The sequence below is a fragment of the Periophthalmus magnuspinnatus genome, chromosome 13 (genome assembly GCF_009829125.3).
Source record: "Periophthalmus magnuspinnatus isolate fPerMag1 chromosome 13, fPerMag1.2.pri, whole genome shotgun sequence".
NCBI classification, from domain to species: domain Eukaryota; kingdom Metazoa; phylum Chordata; class Actinopteri; order Gobiiformes; family Gobiidae; genus Periophthalmus; species Periophthalmus magnuspinnatus.
In genome coordinates this window covers 5,234,677-5,253,569 of record NC_047138.1, presented here as the reverse complement: position 1 = coordinate 5,253,569, position 18,893 = coordinate 5,234,677, and the positions used below count along the sequence as shown (strand labels likewise).

The 18,893-nt window shown below is 39.3% G+C and overlaps 2 protein-coding genes across 5 annotated transcripts in view; both read right to left on the bottom strand.

The window, feature by feature from the left end:
• The window catches only part of gab2 (GRB2-associated binding protein 2), a 28,954-nt gene extending 16,547 nt beyond the window's left edge, over positions 1-12,407 (bottom strand). Inside the window, exon 1 of one of the 3 annotated variants that reach the window (XM_033977035.2) lies at positions 11,991-12,407. In XM_033977035.2, the coding sequence (XP_033832926.1) occupies positions 11,991-12,062 (72 nt within the window). In that variant the 5' untranslated portion in view covers positions 12,063-12,407. Of the gene's footprint in view, positions 1-73; positions 93-11,990 lie in introns of those variants that run through there. The other 2 variants (XM_033977036.2, XM_055225901.1) reach the window with 2 other exon arrangements.
• A 400-nt stretch (positions 12,408-12,807) lies between these two features.
• Positions 12,808-16,193, bottom strand: nars2 (asparaginyl-tRNA synthetase 2, mitochondrial). Of its 2 annotated transcripts, XM_033977624.2 has the most exons (14): positions 15,897-16,193; positions 15,577-15,686; positions 15,382-15,502; positions 15,160-15,300; positions 15,014-15,094; positions 14,760-14,854; positions 14,536-14,668; positions 14,043-14,141; positions 13,907-13,944; positions 13,746-13,812; positions 13,539-13,676; positions 13,330-13,427; positions 13,096-13,122; positions 12,808-13,021 (listed from the first exon to the last, which is right to left on the bottom strand). In XM_033977624.2, exons 1-14 carry the CDS (start codon positions 16,053-16,055, stop codon positions 12,877-12,879), a joined length of 1,452 nt encoding a protein of 483 aa, XP_033833515.1. In that variant the 5' UTR covers positions 16,056-16,193; the 3' UTR covers positions 12,808-12,876. The 2 variants fall into 2 exon arrangements, with proteins under 2 accessions (XP_033833515.1, XP_055081882.1); XM_055225907.1 differs by lacking the exons at positions 12,808-13,021; positions 13,096-13,122 and having other exon boundaries at positions 13,324-13,427; positions 13,515-13,676; positions 15,897-16,184.
• Between the last annotated feature and the right edge of the window lie 2,700 nt (positions 16,194-18,893).

Below are 18,893 nucleotides of genomic sequence, written 5' to 3'. Positions count from 1 at the left end.
GTGGCTGTGGAGTGACTGAAAACTTAAAACCGAGTCAGTAGGTTTGTGTGTTAGCGTGCGTGTGGTTTTTTACATTGTTTTTTTGTGTGGGTAGACAGCAGGTGTTTGGACCCATTTAACGTATTTCCTGTTGTTACCACCTTCAATGACAAGTTCACTACAGACTTTTGCAGGCTCCTCCTCTTTCCTGGAGTGATGTGTCTCTTGTCCAGTTAGATTGAGTTAAAAGCAGGGAAGATACTAGGTCTAGTTCAATGTAAACAAACGCCATCAATCATTATGTTGAGAGATGTGTAAAATAAAGCTGTGTATCGTTACAGAGATAACGTTGTGTACATGTATGTGTTCAAAGCAGCTAGTAATTGCAAAGGTTGTGAAAAATGTGCAAAATAAGGCCTATCCAATACACTGATTTTGGCACAGCTTGGTCCAATTTGCCCAGTTATTGCCCCGCCCCTAGCTTTCGTTGGACTGACGTAATTTTTGCCCAATCAAAATTTAACTTTAAACATACAGGGCATAGAGTTTCATACACTGCTAAACTGCTAACTGTTATTAATTTGTTACTAATCGCATGGTGTGAAATAGGAAACAAGACTGCTGATGTCATTCAACAGCTGAATTATTAGCATGCATCTCGAACAGTGGCTTGATTATCCCGAACCCATACGTTCTTCCCAGCGGACAACTTAAAGGGACTGTGCGTTCTTTGTGCTGGGAGACAAAAGAGGAAGATAGACCAGGAAGGGGACGAGGGGAATGAGTGGGCGAGCGAGTGGGGACAGAGGGGAGAGAGAGATTGGCCGTGTGCCAGAAATGCACTTCCGCCAGCCGCTGTCTCACATGCAGGCTGCTGACACATAGGATCCTGCAGGCCCCGGTCTCTCCATCAACACAAACAGAGCTGCAAGGCTAAAGCTCTACCCCTCAAACACAGCAGGCAGCAGACACACCGCAACAAATGTGTTCCCTATGTGTCTGAGAGGGCCAGACAGGACAGCACAGGCGAGTTCAAAGCTCACACTGCTGCACTATATATCAGAGGATCATTACTTTACATTTGTACTACTTGGCTACCGTGATTTGGGAATATGGCACTGCCTGAATACTTTTACAATCAGAAAAACTCACAGATAAGATTACGCTGGAAAAGAAATGAAAAGAAACATTATGGTAACATTTTTTAGGTGCACCATGTCATTTTTGCCCCGGATATTTCACAGAAGTGGCGGTAACTTAAGGTGACCTATCTACACAGAGATAAGCACAAAACACTTCTGCGGAGAGGTGACCACGCTCTCTGTAAGATTGCATGTTTTTCAAGATATCTTTGAGCATTAGATAAACCTGTAATGAAATACATGCATGTTAGATAAGTTGCATGTCATACTATGAAATATACGAGGTAAAGCAATAACATCTCCATGATCGCTGACCCTCCACCACAAAAAAATACATAATACGCATTTAAAAGGTTGTGCCAGGGTGACATATAAATCTATAAAAATGGCAAGCTTAGCAATTTGCGTACTCAAATGTTTTGTTGTGGAAGCGGTATCATATAGAAAAGTCGAAGCAAACTGAATCCCCTTAAGAATTGTCCGCATATAGTAGGCTAATAGACTGTTTTCCCAGAAGTGTAGATTGTAATCTTATCGTTGTGTGAAGCTATAATACTCTTGAGGCAAGCAAGCATATTATATAAAGATTTCATTTTTCACTATAGGCAAAGCAACTTTAATATAAGATAGAGCTCACGTAGAAAAATGCTGCCAGTATTTAGTATTTTACAGTTATAACAATATGAGCTTCAGTTTTGTTTTGTTATTTATTTTTCCTTAAGTCCTTAAGTTTATTGTCTTTTCTGGCCAGTAAGAAGAATACTGCATTATCATATCACATATAATTTGTACTTTTAATGCCTTTTAGTTCCATATTAAATGTTTTGTATGTGTGATACTATTGTAATGAGTGTGTGAGAAAACAGTCAAAGCTAAAGTTAATTGTAAGACTTTTTAGTTGTTCCAAATGGCCAGCTCTCTTTCCTACTGCAAAGCTTTGACAGGCCAAGGTGGGAGTTTGCCTTAAGAGCCTGACAGATACACAGAGCACTCCTGTCCACAGATAGAGCCATTACTGCGGCCCTCACCATTTAAATATGATGTCCTTTTCTGGACACAGGGAACATTGCTTAATTGAGAGCTGGCAATGCGCCGAGTTGAAGAGGTCAGTATGACCCAGCTGGGTTATTCCTGGCATCTTTCAGTTGGAGCCAGAACATTAGCACAAGACTCTCATCCCAGAAATAAGACTTAACACATTTCATGAGATCTGTCAGACTAATAATAGAAACACCATTTTCCACTGTCTTTGTGCTCTATTTATACAACGGCAAAATTCTGAATGCTGCTCAAATTATGTCCTCAAGTACTGCTACTCAAAAGAAAGTTCAGTGAGTGCAAATAACTAAAATATTTACACAACAAAACATACTTTTACTACTGCTATTAGAGTTCTTGCATCTACTTCTATTACAATTGCAATTCAACTACATTACTAATGCAACTACTTAAAATATTATGTTTAATCCCCATTTTACTACATGCTTTATTAACAGAACATAAAAAAGTAGATCTCACGGAAGCACTATTCACATACAAATAACATCTAAATGCAACTTCTTTCTCGTGTTTGGAGTAGATCAGTGAGCCAGGGCATGTCCGAGAGGGGTCTGTCTGAGCCCATCCATCACTGTCTACAGCGGGACAGTGTTCCCAGCTCTACATCACTGCTCCACCCGCCTCCTCTGCTCCCAGCACTGAGCTAGTGGGACAAGAGAAAACGCATCGGCCTTATTACTAAATGGACTGTGTAGAAGACCAATGGGCCAGGCCAAATCACAATTTTTACAGTGGTGTAAGAAATCAACTGGAAGAATCGGTTCTCTATGTACTCTTGACTTTTTCCCACTATTCAGAAGTGTATACAGGTGATTCAAAATACTAAGTGAATGAATGTAAGAGTGGATGGTTTTGTTTGACTGTTGGAAGCCCTCAAAAAAATACAACTCGAGTGCACTTTTACTCAGTGCACTTTACCCATATTTGCAGACAAAGGCTCTAGTCTCCTGCAGCCCCAAAACCTACTTACACATCCATTCTGCAAGCTAAAATGAACATAAAGGTTGTCATCTCAACATAATTATCTAATTTGTACTAAACACAAAAGTGACTTGAGACTCTTGTTGTTAGTATGTATGGATTTTATTTTTAGCATACTTATATTTAACAGTAAATAGCTTAATTTCTACTTAGCTAGCTTCATTTAGCTTAATAGACTTTTACATTAATGTTTGATAGCAATGCAAAGATGGCACATTTTTGTTCACATGTGACCTGAGATGATTGACAACAGATAATTTCAACAATGTAAGAGTGGCAGTAACAGGTGAGATGCTGAGTATTTTCTCATCTTACCTTTTGATTCCTCAACAGCAAATATCAGCCGTAGCCATTCAATATCTCTTTCCCTAAGGCCAGGAGACTGTACAATCCATCTGTCTATGCAGGAGGAACTACATTTCAGGATCAATTTTAGGAAACAAAACAATTGATTTCTTCCAGAGAGATAAATACGATTATATTGAAAATAAATCTAAAATTGCTGAAAGTCCAACAATAACATTTGTCTGTTCAGGCAGAGACATGCATCTCCATTTGTTTTAGATCAATAGGAAGCCAAACAATTGTCTCAGTCTGTTTGCTTCTACAAATACAACCTGTACTAGCTCCTTGTGTTGACTCTTTTTGTTTCCTTGTGAATGTGAAAAAGGTTTGGCACTATTTTTGGCAATGTACAAAACAATGACACTGTGGCAAAACAAATTCCAAACAAAAACCCGTTCTCGAAAGGGACAAGGGTTGTTGTATCACGTGATATCGTGAAACAGCCAATGATTTGTTGTTTTTTTTATTTTATTTAGGACGTAACAGGATAGAGACTAAATCATTATCATTAAGGTGTGCCCGAGGTCCTCACTGTGTGCTTAGTAGTAGACTGTGTCAACACCACACTATCAGTCAACATGTTTTTAAAAGAGTCGTGTGCGTATGTTATTGGAATTGAAATAGAACAGTTGTGTTTACATGCACTCCCATTTAAGTCATACGGAAGGAGGCAGGAGTGTATATAACGGTGGACAGCTGAACAAACAATGCCAGTATTGGGCCACTGTATGACCTGTAAGCTCAGCTTTCCTGAGCGCATTTTCTCATCTTTTAGCGGCTTTTGTAAAGGTCGCATCTAGTGGCAGGAGCTGAACAGTCAGAGACTAAAGGCCTGAGGCTCAGAGGGTCTTGTTTGATCTGAGTGACAGCAACACAATAGAGTTATAGGCTCTCTAAACTCAACCACTTCAGTGCTGGGTCAAAAGAGTCAGAGTACTGCAATAGATTAATACAACAATATGAGGAAAAATGTCAAATATGTAAATCTGTTTTCAATGTGTTCTGTTCGTGTCGGTGAGTTTGCTCCAGTCTTAAAGATGCACTATGTAACTCGTCTGGTGGAGGCTCTCTGCTTGTCTGCATTCACATCTCCTGGCTTTACCTGGAATGCTCTATAGTATGGCATTATACTTATCTATTACCTATGCAGACAAGCAACATGCCAAGTTACTGGTCACATCTATGGAGAAGCAACCTCACTCACAGTAGGAATACATGTTTTTCAAGGTATTTTTGTGCAATAAAAACTCCTTTAATGTAATAAATTCAAGATAAAATGCTACATATAGTAAGATAAAGAAGTTAAAGGAGATACTGTGGAGAGAAACATCTCCCTGGAGAAAAGCAGGTAGTGGACCCTCTCATAAAAAGTTACACAGTGCACTTTTAAATGCACTATGTTTAAATGCATCATGTTTTGCAGTTTAACAGTCACTGGAGTCATGTATTTTCAGGGCACAAAAAACATGAGTCTGTCCTCCCAGTGAGCACAATGTGAACACCAGAACTTTACATAATAAGTGTGGATTGTTCCCCTGCTGGCTGGTTGCAAATAACAGCTAACATTATGGTCATTTAAATTCATTTGATAACACTTCCATCCCACATCCTATTTACAGAAAATATTCAATACTTTCTAAAGTTGTTGAGGAGTAGAAGAAAGAATATTTTTTGCACATTTAACACCATTAAGAGCAGCTTTGCAATGAATAAATTACAACAAAGACCAGCTGGGGCGATGTGAAAAAGCTTGTAATATATGCAAACGCAATATTTTGTGAAAGGCCAAAACTTTTAACAGCTAAATTGTGCTTTGCTATTTGCTATGGCCTGTCTGCTAAAATTACAAATATTTTATCCAGGGCTGGGTACAAGAGGGGGAAATGGGTTCAAAAATACATTTAAAGTTGCTAAAAATATCCATAAAACATCCAGGATTCTAAAGAAACATGAGAGTTCCTGTCACAATAAAATGTTATTATTTATTTGTTCTTTTTCACTTGAACAATGTGTGTTTGTAGAAGACGAGGTTTGAAACAATACTAGACCTTGACACTGCACAGGGCTCTCCTTCGCAACGTAGAGCAATATACAAACTAAACATAATGCATCCTCACAATTTACAGACTATTTATAGCAAGTTCATGTAGATATTAAATTATTTTAGGTTAATGGTTGATAGTAATATTAAGTAAATGTAAATATGACCCATTGCATAACTTAAACTCAAGAAACTATAAATAAATAGACAAAAAAATAAAATAAAATCATGTTTGTTTGCTGTTTTCTTTTCCATTCTGGATGTTTCAATCGTACTGAATGACACAGAAAACAATACGTTCCTTTGGCTATAACACGGCACAGAATTTATCACAGTCTTTCTATCTTTCTACATGGAGACTGTTACAAAAAAAAAAAAAAAAAAAAAAAATGTAACTTTGTATTTCCATGGAATTAAGCAGAATTGAAAGCATGTGACTATAGGCCCTTGACACACCCATATCTCTAAGTAACAGTCCTCACTAACCAACCACTACGATAAAATGCCCAATTTCATGCTTTAGTGGTAATACAGAAATGAACGAGAGCATATAAAAAGCCATGACAGTGCAGTAGTAAATGGGATGCAGTTCAGCAGTGGTTAATGCTCTGAGATGCTGCATTTGTTCTCTACATTCACCTGATTCACTGAGGCAACGGTGTGGGAAATTAGCAGCACCCATAAATGCTTTCGGGTGGATATAAAACACTTTCATTTGCAGCGTTAAGAAAATGAGTAATATGAGTGAAAGGCGACGCGTATTTAGCTTGAGTCGGGTCTGACAGTTTGACTAACGGAGGACATTATGTTTAATCAGAACTCTTTGTGTCAGGAACTTCCTGTCTGTGCCATCTGCTCCGCTCAGGCTCAGCTCAGTGTGAGGGAGCGCTATCACAGCAGCTGCCTCAAAATGTATGATGTAGATCCCAGTAGTGGTAAAAGTATATATATACTTTTAGGGTAGTTACTGATTACGGCACTAAAAACTGCACTTCAGTTCTTAATTGCTAGTTTAAATTTCCCATGGTGACTTGATGAGTAGGCCAACATTGCAGTAAAAAAAAAAGATTTGCATAGTCCAATATGTCATTTAATACAATAAATTATATCCAGTTCTGAACAAAAATAACATAACGTAGTGGGTATTTCTTTTACAATAGTATTTCTGAGTTATACATTAGTGTTTTTACAATGTACGTCACAATGATTAAGTTACACAGAATATAAAATGATTCAGGATAAGGTCATCTAAGGCTGACACCAGACAGTGGAACAGTGTGTGCCGACTGAAGCGCACAATAACATGTCCCTGCCTGTCAGAGTGACGTCAGATATTAATATTATGAGTAAGGTAGACGTTAAGGTAGAATTACTGTGTACTGAGCAATTACACATGGCAATCACCAAGCACTGAAGAATGCAAACATGCATGAGTAGAAGAATTGGTAGTAGTAGTATTTGTGAGAGTAACAGCAGCAGTGGCAGTGACAGAACATGCATTGTTTGCACTTTATGATGGAGGGCCCACCACCTTATTGTCTCCATAGAAATAGTATTTCTTTCCCTGGAATGTTCCACACTGTGACATTAAACACTACTTTGCTTTTATGCGTTAATCATTATTGCTGAAAATACTTCCAAACATACACATTCTTAGTGTTTTCATGGATGAAGATAAATACGTTTAATGCTTTCTCCTAGAAGACAAGCAGAAAACAGATTCTCCACCTCTTTGGAGTGATTCATGCATGTTTGAGCAAATTTTAATAACTTATTTTCAAGACACCATATTGCTGATCAATCCCTGATTCCACTACCACCGGCAAATGCTGACTGCTCTATACTTCCTTCGTTCTCCAATTTTATTTTCTTAATCAGTGATACCTGTACGCTTTGGCTATACAATACAGCAGGCTCAAGCACAACATGTCTTTTTTAAGAATATGATGCGAAGCATGCATTTTCTTCAAAAACAGGAAGCATCCTATCACTAAACACAATCTTTACAGCTGTTATGTTTCCAAGTCTTCTGCTAAATTAGTATGGTGTCTTAAAATCCCAGTGTATTGGAGTTTGTGGTAGTAGATAATAATCCTTCTCCACCCTTCACAAACTGCAGGTAAAATGCAGCTAAATAAGCTGGAGGGGGGGCTTCACATGTCGAGTTACTGGTCTCATGGGTGTGGGTCAAGTGCTGTAAATCAGATTAATTTATGTCAACAATATAGCTGTCAGACACAGTGACACATGCATTTAACAATATTCAAATGAGGTTAGTAACAGCACTGTGAACATTGAAGGATAGTCAAGCTGTCAAGTGCTCATAGTTAACAGCCAGGCGTGCTTTAAGGAATTCTGTGACATTCTGGGCTAAAAAATAAGCATTTGTGGTTCAATCAAAATAGCATATATGTCGCAATGGTAAAATCTTTGGGATAGAGTCCTAATCTGATCATTTTATCTTTACCAATCACCAAGATAGTACCGGTATTTTCATAGACTTCCATAGACTTAGCAGACTTGAAAAGGTGCAGTGTGTAACTTTTTTGGTGGAGGGTCTTTCCATTTCAGGTTATTGCTTTGCCTGAGATGGAAAGAAGCAGGTGATGGCCCCAAAATATAGACCTTAAAGTGTATGTTTTCTAATTACGTCTACATTACTTATATTGTGTGTTTGTTGGCTTTTACATCATAGCTGCATTTTTATGGGATTTGAACAGTAGTGCAGCTAATCCATTACTTTTAGTGTTTAGTGTTTTTGTGTGCTGCCAGTGTGTGACCACTAAACACCGTGACTGTAAAGCCCATTTAGTTCTCTGGCCCAATCTAATGACTGTCATATGACATGTAAGCTGCAGCTCATGGCCTGATGCTGCATCTGACTGCTTGGTTGGATCCAATCACTGAGGTAAAAATAGTCCCCTTATAATCTACTATATGCCCTGAATTTTAAAATGCTATGGTTGTGATGCACGCAATGTTATGGTTTAATTGGAAAAGCGTGAAGTGGAGTAAGTTTGTTGTGTAATTATAAATACACACTCAAGCTGACAGTGTTTGAAATGGCTTTTTCTGGCACAGCAAAATACTATTTACTATATTTAGCCTAGATGTGAACTAAATTTGGTGCTCTTTGTAGACACATTATACAATAGGACCAAAATAACAAATGGAATAATAGCAGATTTAGCTTTATGCTCAAATGTTAAAATATTGTAAATAAATTCATTACTAAAAATACACAACAATTACAATTTCTTGTTTTTCCATACAAACTGCTAAGGTGTCTCAAAGTCATTTTTTTCAAAGCTAGAATAATGCAAGAGGAGATATTGCTGAAAAGTTAAATCAGTGAGGAAAAATGCATATTCAGCTATAATTTTTCAGTTAATTTGCTTTTCATTTTGATTCTTGCCAATGCAATTTGTCAGTCAACATGCCTTATCATTCATTTTGTAACTCACAATACTCAACAAATAACTAAAAAAGACAATTACCTATTTTTTCCCATAACTACATGTTTACTCTCATCCATGAGCACCCTCAGATAGAGATGAACAAGGAAAAGCCTGTGTGAGTGCTGTCTGTCAAAGCAGGAACTGGGCGGAGCTTGGAGTTGACCTCTGAGGGCAAAAACTTCCCAAAGCCGTTCAAAACAACAGAGAGTCCAGCAGTTGACAGCAGGACACTAACCACGTCCCCCCTGTGTCCCCCTGTCCCCTGTTTACTGTCCCACAAGATACAATGGTCAAGTCCTGGCACTACACAGTATGTGCTGCTATCACTGCGGCGATATGATCAGTGAGGAATGTGTGAGTGAACAGACATGTTTGTAATGTCAGCAACGGACGTTTGGGAGGGCCCTACCGACAAGCGCTTCCCCGGGCTCACCTGCAGTAGGAGCGCACTGTTTACATTGTGACACAAAATATACTATGAGTCACTGTGGAACTGCAAATGGCAACACGATTCATTAGAGGATTACTATAAGATGTTTTGTAAACAAAGAGGTGACGGCTTATACATCCTATTGGCAAATTAGAAAAGTTTATCTACAGATGTGGAAACAAACTTTTGAAAATGTTGACTTTTAAAAATATTGACTTTTAATACATTTAGTTTTATGTAAACTTAATTAACCAGGTAAAATGTTTGTATTTGCAAACATGACCTGGCCAGAATACCCTGGCAGGACACACATATGTAATATAATATAATAAGTTCTTTCAAAACTGAAAACCAGGACTTTCCTTGGTGCAACTGGTTGGTTCCAATCCCTGTGCGATTATTAGACATACCTTTGACCACAAGCTGCTGAAAAATCACAAAATCTAAGTAAGAAGTGCAGGATGGATTAGTCAGTTCTGTTCACAATGTTTTGACATATGTATCATTAGACATGTAAAGAATATTGGGTAAATAAACCAAAAATAGGTTTGTTAAGAAGCTAATCCCTGTTTAAGGAGTGATGACTCACATTTGTCAGCAATTAGAAAACATTTACCAGGACAAGTCAGGCTTGTAACAGAATATAAAGCTGTTGCCTCTTGTTTTGCCCCTGGTTTGCATAGGATTTGCATCCCATCTTTTACTCTGGTACTTCAGATTTTCCCTAACACTCCATTTGAGTTCCAACTGCATTTGTGAGTGGCACATTTACAGAAAGGTCATGAGAGACTTTTCCTGTGAAGACCAATCATTTCAAGTGTGTACTGATTAACTAACACAGGCTGTGACTGGCTCAGGGAGAACAGGAGGACGGCTGCTAAAGGCTCGCTGCACTGTATCATTATACATGCAAAATGAATTACATTTCCTCTTCAAGGAGGATAACTGTTGATGTAAATGTGAAATATGACCTATACCATTTGGATAATAGCAAAAGTAAAATCTGAGAGGCAGTCGTTCAATATCTGAAGATTAGTGACCGATACTATTGATGTGTCCTTGGGCAAGGCACTCAAACAGTCCTCCGGTGTCTGAGTTTACTGATGTACACATGAGTGAATGGTTTCTTAACATAAATGTGCTCAGTGGGGATAGAGAGGTGAAATATGAATGCAGCCACTTTAGCCATGCTTAAGGTCAACTATTACTACTACTACCAAATATGTAATAGACAGATATGTTACTGAAGTACTAGCTTGTGTGATTATTAAACTCCCAGTGGATGACCAAATCATTTCTTGAGCTTCTAAATGCAGGATACGCCTTACAAAATAACTATTTACAGATAAGAATGATTTGCTTCCCTTTGAGGATCTGTGGCAATTGTAAACCACACATCAGGGAGTTGTAGTATGTGAGTAGTGTCTGACTGTTGTCTACGGGACATCAACAACATCAGATGACAGCAATAGTGAGTTAATGCAGTGATTGTCTGAAGGCTGACTTTAAGTGGAAGGAATTCCAGATGAGCCGATTATGACATCCACAGACTGTCTGCTGCGGACACGTCTCATGACACTTGTGTCTGCCTCAAAAGTGGGTCTAGTTGTTTTTAGGTTTCAGTGCCAATGGAGAGAGGCAGGGTGAGACTCTCTTCGCTTTGAAGCCTGGGGAAGACCATTATGTTAGCCCCATTAGGTCTTGTGAGAGCTTTTTCTCTTGTTGTTTACACAGTGCTGTTATGAACCAAGCAAGTTTTTCCCTCGTCCTCTTTCCCTCTCCCAGCTGCTGATCCACACTGACCGCGGTGGTCTCTGTGTAAACACCAGGCAGCTTTAAGTGGAAGACAATGAGGAAATGACAGGAGGAGGACAGCATGGGGGTGGGGGCATTTGGACACATATGAGGATGGATTTCCAGATGAAACGGCGTGATGACATCATGGCAAAGTCAGCTAGTAGGAACATGGAGCAGTCTAGTAATGCAACACCATACATAAACACAGGACAGCTGTATTTATAGGAGATTGTCTCATGGTTCTATCAGCCTTCATAAATCCTATTATCTGATTTGGGGTTATTCTCTTACCCAGCATTCAGCCAGACTAGGCTTTAGTTCATACGGCTTAGTAAAAGGTACACATGCTATTCAAAGTTATTATGAATGCAATTGTTGGGACATAAGCCGGTTTGGCCATAATAAAAACTATCCATGACATCAACAACTGCCCCAAAATAATCTCATCATGATCAGATAAAACCAACGGTGCTTAACAACGTGTGTGTACCCTGGATTTGTTTAGGCAAAATCATTGACAGTTGTGAAGTATTTGTAACACACCCATACTGTCACAGAAGCTAAGTGGGTGGCCCTCATAAAAGTCAAACAATTACGCAAGATTTGAATTACTAGAACAGTCAGTGGATGTCCATCTGGCACTGAGATGCACCTGCTTTGACAGAACTTCACTTCTCCAGTCTCTTACACTGAGGGATGTAATCACCAGGTCATCATCATAAACAGAAACAAGGCGCAGAGTGACTCAAAGTACTTACATATCTCCTAAGTTTCTTCTCGGGTGGTGACTTTCGGAGCCAGCCCTGGAAGATGATCTCTCCTCCGCTCATAATTGCCAGTGTTCCTTGCTGTTCTCAAACCACTCCAGGAGAGATCGTTCACGCACTTATCGGCATCTCCCTGGCCCGGCAGCAGCGCATTCCCCCATTTGATAAAAGCGGAGTGGGGCAGTGGTACTTGGAGACGCGGTGGATCCAGGCGGTGCAGTGCGCAACAAGCCGCGCTATTCCAGTCCAGCGGTGGAAGTCACGTCTTTTTACGCACGGGCAGCTGGCAAGAACCCGCGAAGGAACTCAACTGATGCAGGGCGAGGAAGTAGCATAGGGTGTCTGCAGTTTGTTTTCCCAACTCTTACCACGCCCACCAAGCGCAGAGGGATGGACTGCACCGGGGCCAAATGATGGGGGAATGAGTTACCAATAACCCTGTGATACACCGAGCTCAAACAAGGCGTCATGGCGCATCCCTGAAGGACATTTATTCTTATCTGATTATTTGAGGTACAGGCATAAACGGGATAGCCTGATTTTATGTGGTTATTTTAGGTTTTATAAAATAAAAATGCAGGCTACGTATCTACATTCGAGCAACACGCTGTTCTTAATAAAACTGTCCTACCCTTAATGTTCATTTTCAAAAACTACGTGAGAAATTAGTTCTTAACAATGGAATGCCTGTTTTTAAGGTTAGTCTGAATCTGCAGCATAAGAAACCACACCACCTGGTGGATATTTTGAAGTACCACTATCACTTGTGCTGAATAAGGGGAAAAATCGATTATGTAGCCCACATTGTACTTTTATGACAATAACACTATTTATTACCATTTAATAAAATACATTTAAAAATACATTTACACAAGAGTTACAGAAGACATGAATGTGAAAATCTAGGGAAAGGAATCACATCTTTGATGTTGTCAATTCCCAGGATGCATTGCAGATATCTTTCAAAGCCCATTCCAAAGCCCCCGTGAGGAACTGAGCCAAAATGTCTCAAATCAAGATACCTGTTCAGAAAAGCAGATTATACTTTGACAAGTGCTGCTATGAGGTGAAAATTAGTGATTTGCATTTCATTTACCAGCGGTAAGTGTCCTCCAGTCCAGCTCTAGAATAGAAACATGGGAATATTAAAATATTATCTTATATAAAAAGTCAAAGTCAGTGGATTCTTGTTATATAGTAAATATAGTAAGTAAGTAACATTATGTTTCATTGCTTAGGCATATTTTGACCGCGGACTCAGTATGTTGTTCAGAAGTATATATAATATAATAATATATATAATAATCATGCAGCTCAGGAAGAGCCTTACGCCTCCAGCCGCGTTGTGAGCAGATCGAGCCTCTCCTCTCTGAGGGAGCCACCGCACAGCTCCCCAACTCCTGGCACCAGCAGATCCACTGCAGCTGCCTGCAAATAAGTCAAGCCCACATCTCTATGCAAATTAAATGGACAACTGCCTTCACAAACTAGGGCCTTAAGAAATAAATCATTCACTCTGTAAATTTAACTCTGGCTTACTGTATGCTGAGGATGATCCTGGTTGTCTCTTGCATAAAATGGCTTTATGTCATAGGGATAATCAGTGACAAAGATGGGTAGGTTGCCACAATGTTTTACCAGGTACTTCTCATGTTCAGTTTGAAGGTCGCAGCCCCACTGTAGAAAGACACAGGTGACTGAAACTCTGCAGCTATACTATTATAAATATACTTTTGTGAAACTTACATCTGTGGGGAATACAAAATTCTCTGAGCTGCGCTGCAAGATGTCTATAGCATCACTATATGAAATACTGTAAAACAAACAAACAAAAAAATGTATATATAGTACCTATTTCTACAAATATAATTATTTAGGATAATCCATGTTGTAAGATTTATACGTACATTGTAAACTTCTTTTTAAGCATAGCCTCTGCAGTTTCCTTTAAAAGCAAAAACCAAATGTGAGAAATGAATACTGTCAAACACAAAAATGAGTAAGTATGGCAGACATGTTAAATAAGTGTCGTTGAGGTCTCACCCTGTGTCCTGGAGTCACATGTTTGTAAAATAAGTCCACGTCTTCTGCACACTGAGCCCAGACCTGCTCAGTGGCTGTTCTGAACATGTCCTCCATGACCTAAACCGGGGACAGTTTAATGATTAAAGCTTCACTCTAACTGCTCTACGGCTCGTCCTAAGTCACATAACCAAAGTGTTACAGACGAATACAACAGCACCTAAAGATTATGCAAATTAGGATAATGAATAATAATCATATAATATACACATTTTCTTTCTCATTTCGAAACTTTTTCCTGACACTTTTTTATTTTTGTATTCCTGTTTTCTATTTATATTTCTTCCATCTTTCTGACATGATGTCTACATGCAATCACGGTTATATTTGAGGAGAGGAGAGATTTAAGGACAATGAGATAAGGTATTGACACACCAACAGTGTTTTGAATTATTCGTGAAATAAACTTTGATTAAAAATAGGATATAAGAAATGAAAATAGTGGATCAGGTACCTTAGTTAGATCCTCAACAGACTGTGTGAATGAGATCTCAGCCTCCACCATGTAAAACTCAGCCAAGTGACGTCTACTCTGGGAGTTCTCAGCTCGAAATGTTGGGCCAAAAGTGTAAACTTTAGACAAAGCTCTTGAGAAACAGAAAGGTGCAATAACACAGCATAATGTCTTCTGCAAAAAGTACCATCTGATACAAAAAAGCTTTATTTCAATCATCTTACCCTGACATAACCTCTAAGTGAAGCTGACCAGACACAGTGAGATAGGCTGGTACAGAGAAGAAATGGTGATTTTCTGAATCCTGTGGACATGTTGCCTGCAAATTAAGAATTCAAATGTGTTTAATAATTGTTATGTGCAGCATGTTCATTAAAAGTAAAAGGGGATAAAGTCAGCACAGTCACTCTTGATCTACTGGGGAAAAGCAGCAAGAGAAGTGTATGGATATAAATGAATGCAGTGTTTGATTGCTCACTTCAACTTGGAAGAGCTCCCCGGCTCCTTCACAGTCATTAGATGTGATCACTGGAGTGTGGATATGTACAAAGCCATGTTCCTGAAAGCGGAAGTTATACATAGTAACGCAATTAAATATTTTTGACATGAAGCTGTGATCCTCACCTTGAAATAAGAGTGAATAGCTGCAGTAGCTTCACTTCGTATTCGCAATAAGGAGCTAAAGGTATTAGTTCTACACCGCAGATGTGGAAACTGGCGAACATACTCTGGACTATGCCTCTTTTTGATTTTGAAGGGAAACTCCTGAAATAAATAGGAGCATTAAAAGTTTAAGATCATAGTTTGTATATTTAGTTTGAAAATTGATTGCATTTTATTCTTTACCACAGGGTTACACTCTCCAACAATCTGAATGTCTTCAGCTTCTACCTCAAAAGGTTGTTTTGGGTGAGTACTTTTCTTAAGGACTCCCCTGACTTCAACAGCACTGCCAAAAGTTAACAACCTAACAGAGAAAGCACATTATTGGTCAATATTGTATTTCCAGCTGAATAACGCGATATATTCAGGTTTTCTTACGGGCTGTTTAGATTGGATGAGGCAATTATCTGCAGAGATTGCAGTGAACTCCCATCATTCACATGGAAAAAAAGGTTTTCTTTCTGAGATCTGACTGAGCGGACCCATCCCTATGCACAAGATGTACAGCGAAATAAAAATCAAGCTCTATAGTTACAAATTAGGCAATTACTGCACAGATAAACTAAAACATCCAATGCTACCAGCTTGTTTGCAGCCTGAGCTGTGACGCCACTTCGTGAGGAAAACTTCAACATTACAAAATAGGTTTTGATTAAACCTAAAACAAACCATATAGCTAGCACTTAGAGTTAAATTACCTGGATAGTAACATCAGCTCCTAGTGCTACACCGGATAATGCTTCAGATATTCGTACTTTAGTTGGGATCTTCCTGCAGTAATGTCGAATCTCTGACAGCCCTGGAGAAAGAGACACACGAGATCCAACAGAAAGCGTTTTAACTGCAGCACGAAACATGCTGAAGAAGATACCGTCTGCTACAATAAACTACAGGGATAAAACGGGGCATATTAAACTAAAATCATGAGTATTTCATAGCTTTGTGTGAGTCCTGACATTCACGTTGGCTGTCACTGACAGCGACACTTCCTGTTTGAGTCTATCATGATTGGTTAGTTTTGATCATGTGACCAAACATGGTTCATAGGTGCTTCTGGGAGTTGTAGTTTTTATAAACTTAGCCGCTGTTCTTATGTAGTAAACATGTAAAAGGCAATATTTTAAAGAACAACCAACGACTACAAAACTTTACAGTTATGAATTATTATTGTATGATTTGTATATTTTTATGAATGACTTTTTAAAGGTCTTGTAGGGAAAATGCAATTAGGCCAAATTTTAGATTGGCAGATTGTTGATATTAGTGTGTGCGTGCGTGCGGGTGTGTGTGGGTGTGTGTGTGGGGGGGTGTGTGTGTGTGGGTGTGTGTGTGGGGGTGTGTGGGTGGGTGGGTGGGTGTGTGTGTGTGTGTGTGTGTGTGTGTGTGTGTGTGTGGGGGGGGGGGGGGGGGGGGGGGGGGGGGGGGGTGTGCTTAAATAAATCCAACCAAGTACGGAATTGCAGTGTTCAATGATCCCAGGACTAAAACTGTCTGAAACTGCCGCCTCCAACAAGCTCAAGACTCAGCAATGAAAATATGTCCATGTTAGTTTATATTTTAAAGAGAAAGCCCGACAAAAGCCCGACAAAAGCCCGACACATGGGGTAAATCTATTGTGAGAAACAAGGACTTGGAAATCCTCTTTAGTCTTTGGAGATGTATGTGCCATCAGCTCCTGGTCCATTTGTGCGTAACCCTCGTTAATTCACCGGGTCTATTCCCACGATTTGCTGCTCGAGTAAATCAGATCAGGCCGGAGATGTAATAAGATCCATCGACAATTACTCACCTGGTCTCGCCTGTCACTTCTGGAGCCCCTGGCCCGTTTCTGGCAGCAAACACGGCGCTTAAGTCTGCACCTAGGGCGGCTTATGACACACGATCATTAGGCTTGACATGATGCATTTGAAAAGGCAGCGGGGTCATTGATATTAATTATCTCCAGGCTCCTGCATTGAGCTGTTCTGCACATGCACTTACCTCAGTTTTGTGGACAACCAGCATTTGCTGTGTGTGTAAAACATATCACTCATCGTCATAAAGCTCCTGTTGACATTTTGGAGGCATGTTTGAGACAGAGACTAACTTGAGTTGTGCTTTTATGTTAGTCCTCTTATTTATAGTACCCCAATTGGCCACAGGGTAGTGCTGTGGCTCCATGACATCTACCACTGCTTTTAGCAAATTCCCACCTACTGAAAGCCAGATTTATTCATTTACCTCTAGAGTTGCTCGCGATATATTATTCATTTGCAGCTCCAAGGTCTACTGAAATGGAAACAAGCTGGGATTGTTGTGTTCTTTCTGCAGTCCTATCAAGAATAATGCAAAGAACCTGCTGCCTCTCATTGGCACCACAGTTAAGAGCTGAATGCATGACCAGTGAACAGCTAAACATCTTTGTTCTTTTGACTCTGTTGAAATAATACCTTTCTAAGGTTTAACGTATTTATAGCACTCTGAAAAGACAAATACATGTATTCTCTTCTTTACTAGGCAAAACATTATGACCGTCGGCATTTCTCACACACTGGTCTTTCATTGGATTGAAGTTTCAAGTTATTTGAGCTACAGATGCTCCTCCGGCCTCAGTCTTCACTTCACTTATGCACCTGTTGCCGAGTTCAGCTCTGTTGTTTTTATAGATCCATTCAGAGGTTTGGATTTACTCAAACCACTACAATTTGTCACATCCATATTCAAATCCATGTGCTTGCCCATTTTCCACTAATCAGTTAAAAAACTATTTATATATCACAATATCTGGCTGTTGCTGTGAAGATCTATAATAATGTAAAGACAATGTGATGTGTGTTTGCCAAAAATAGTTTGTTAATTTTGTGTTGGCTACAAAAGACATCCCATAAACCTTTTACAGGTGCAGAAGATGTTGACAGCGCCCTAACAACCTTATTTGGACTTGTCAAAATCAATACATGATTAGTCAGCAAAACAAAGGATTTTGCTGTAAAAGCCATGGTCTCCGGAGGATCAGTGAGCTTGGAGGGCTGCCTACTGATGACTACAGCACCTTATCGACGGCCGCTCTGCCCCTATCACCAGACCTCCTCCAAATATTCTGCATTCTCAAATGGAAAGAGGCATTGATTTTATGTAACATGGCTCGTTAAGTGCTGATTAGACCATTATAGTGATGTGATTTCGGGGAATGGAGTTTGGTGACAGGCAGCCAAACACAAATCAGAAGAAACTAACAAACCAAAGAGAGAAAGATTTGGGCGATTGCACTTCACCTGCACCTTACATGAGCAGTGCCTTTGTGTCAGCATGGGCCAAATAAAAGCAACTCAGGTAACTCTACAAGGCTCCTTTGTACTTTATAGAAGTTTTAGTTGTACAAAAAATGCTGAATTCAAAAGACAAAGCTTAAGACGGTTACCTCTGGTTCATCCTAGGACATCTCCAGAGTTTTACTTTGCCCAGGTCTGATCCGTCTGAATTAGGCTATTGGACAAATATAATACAATTTCCCAGTATATAAAATGTAGTTTGCATCACTTTTTTAGCAAAGAGAGATTTGTCACTATGTTTAGCAACGTGTGATCTGCATATAAAGAGAATCTATGACTACTTCAGACTACAACTACTACTACATCAGCACATACATACACCAAATAATAATAATCATAATTTAAAAATGTCTCTGCTCTATAGACTCTCACTAATTATAATCC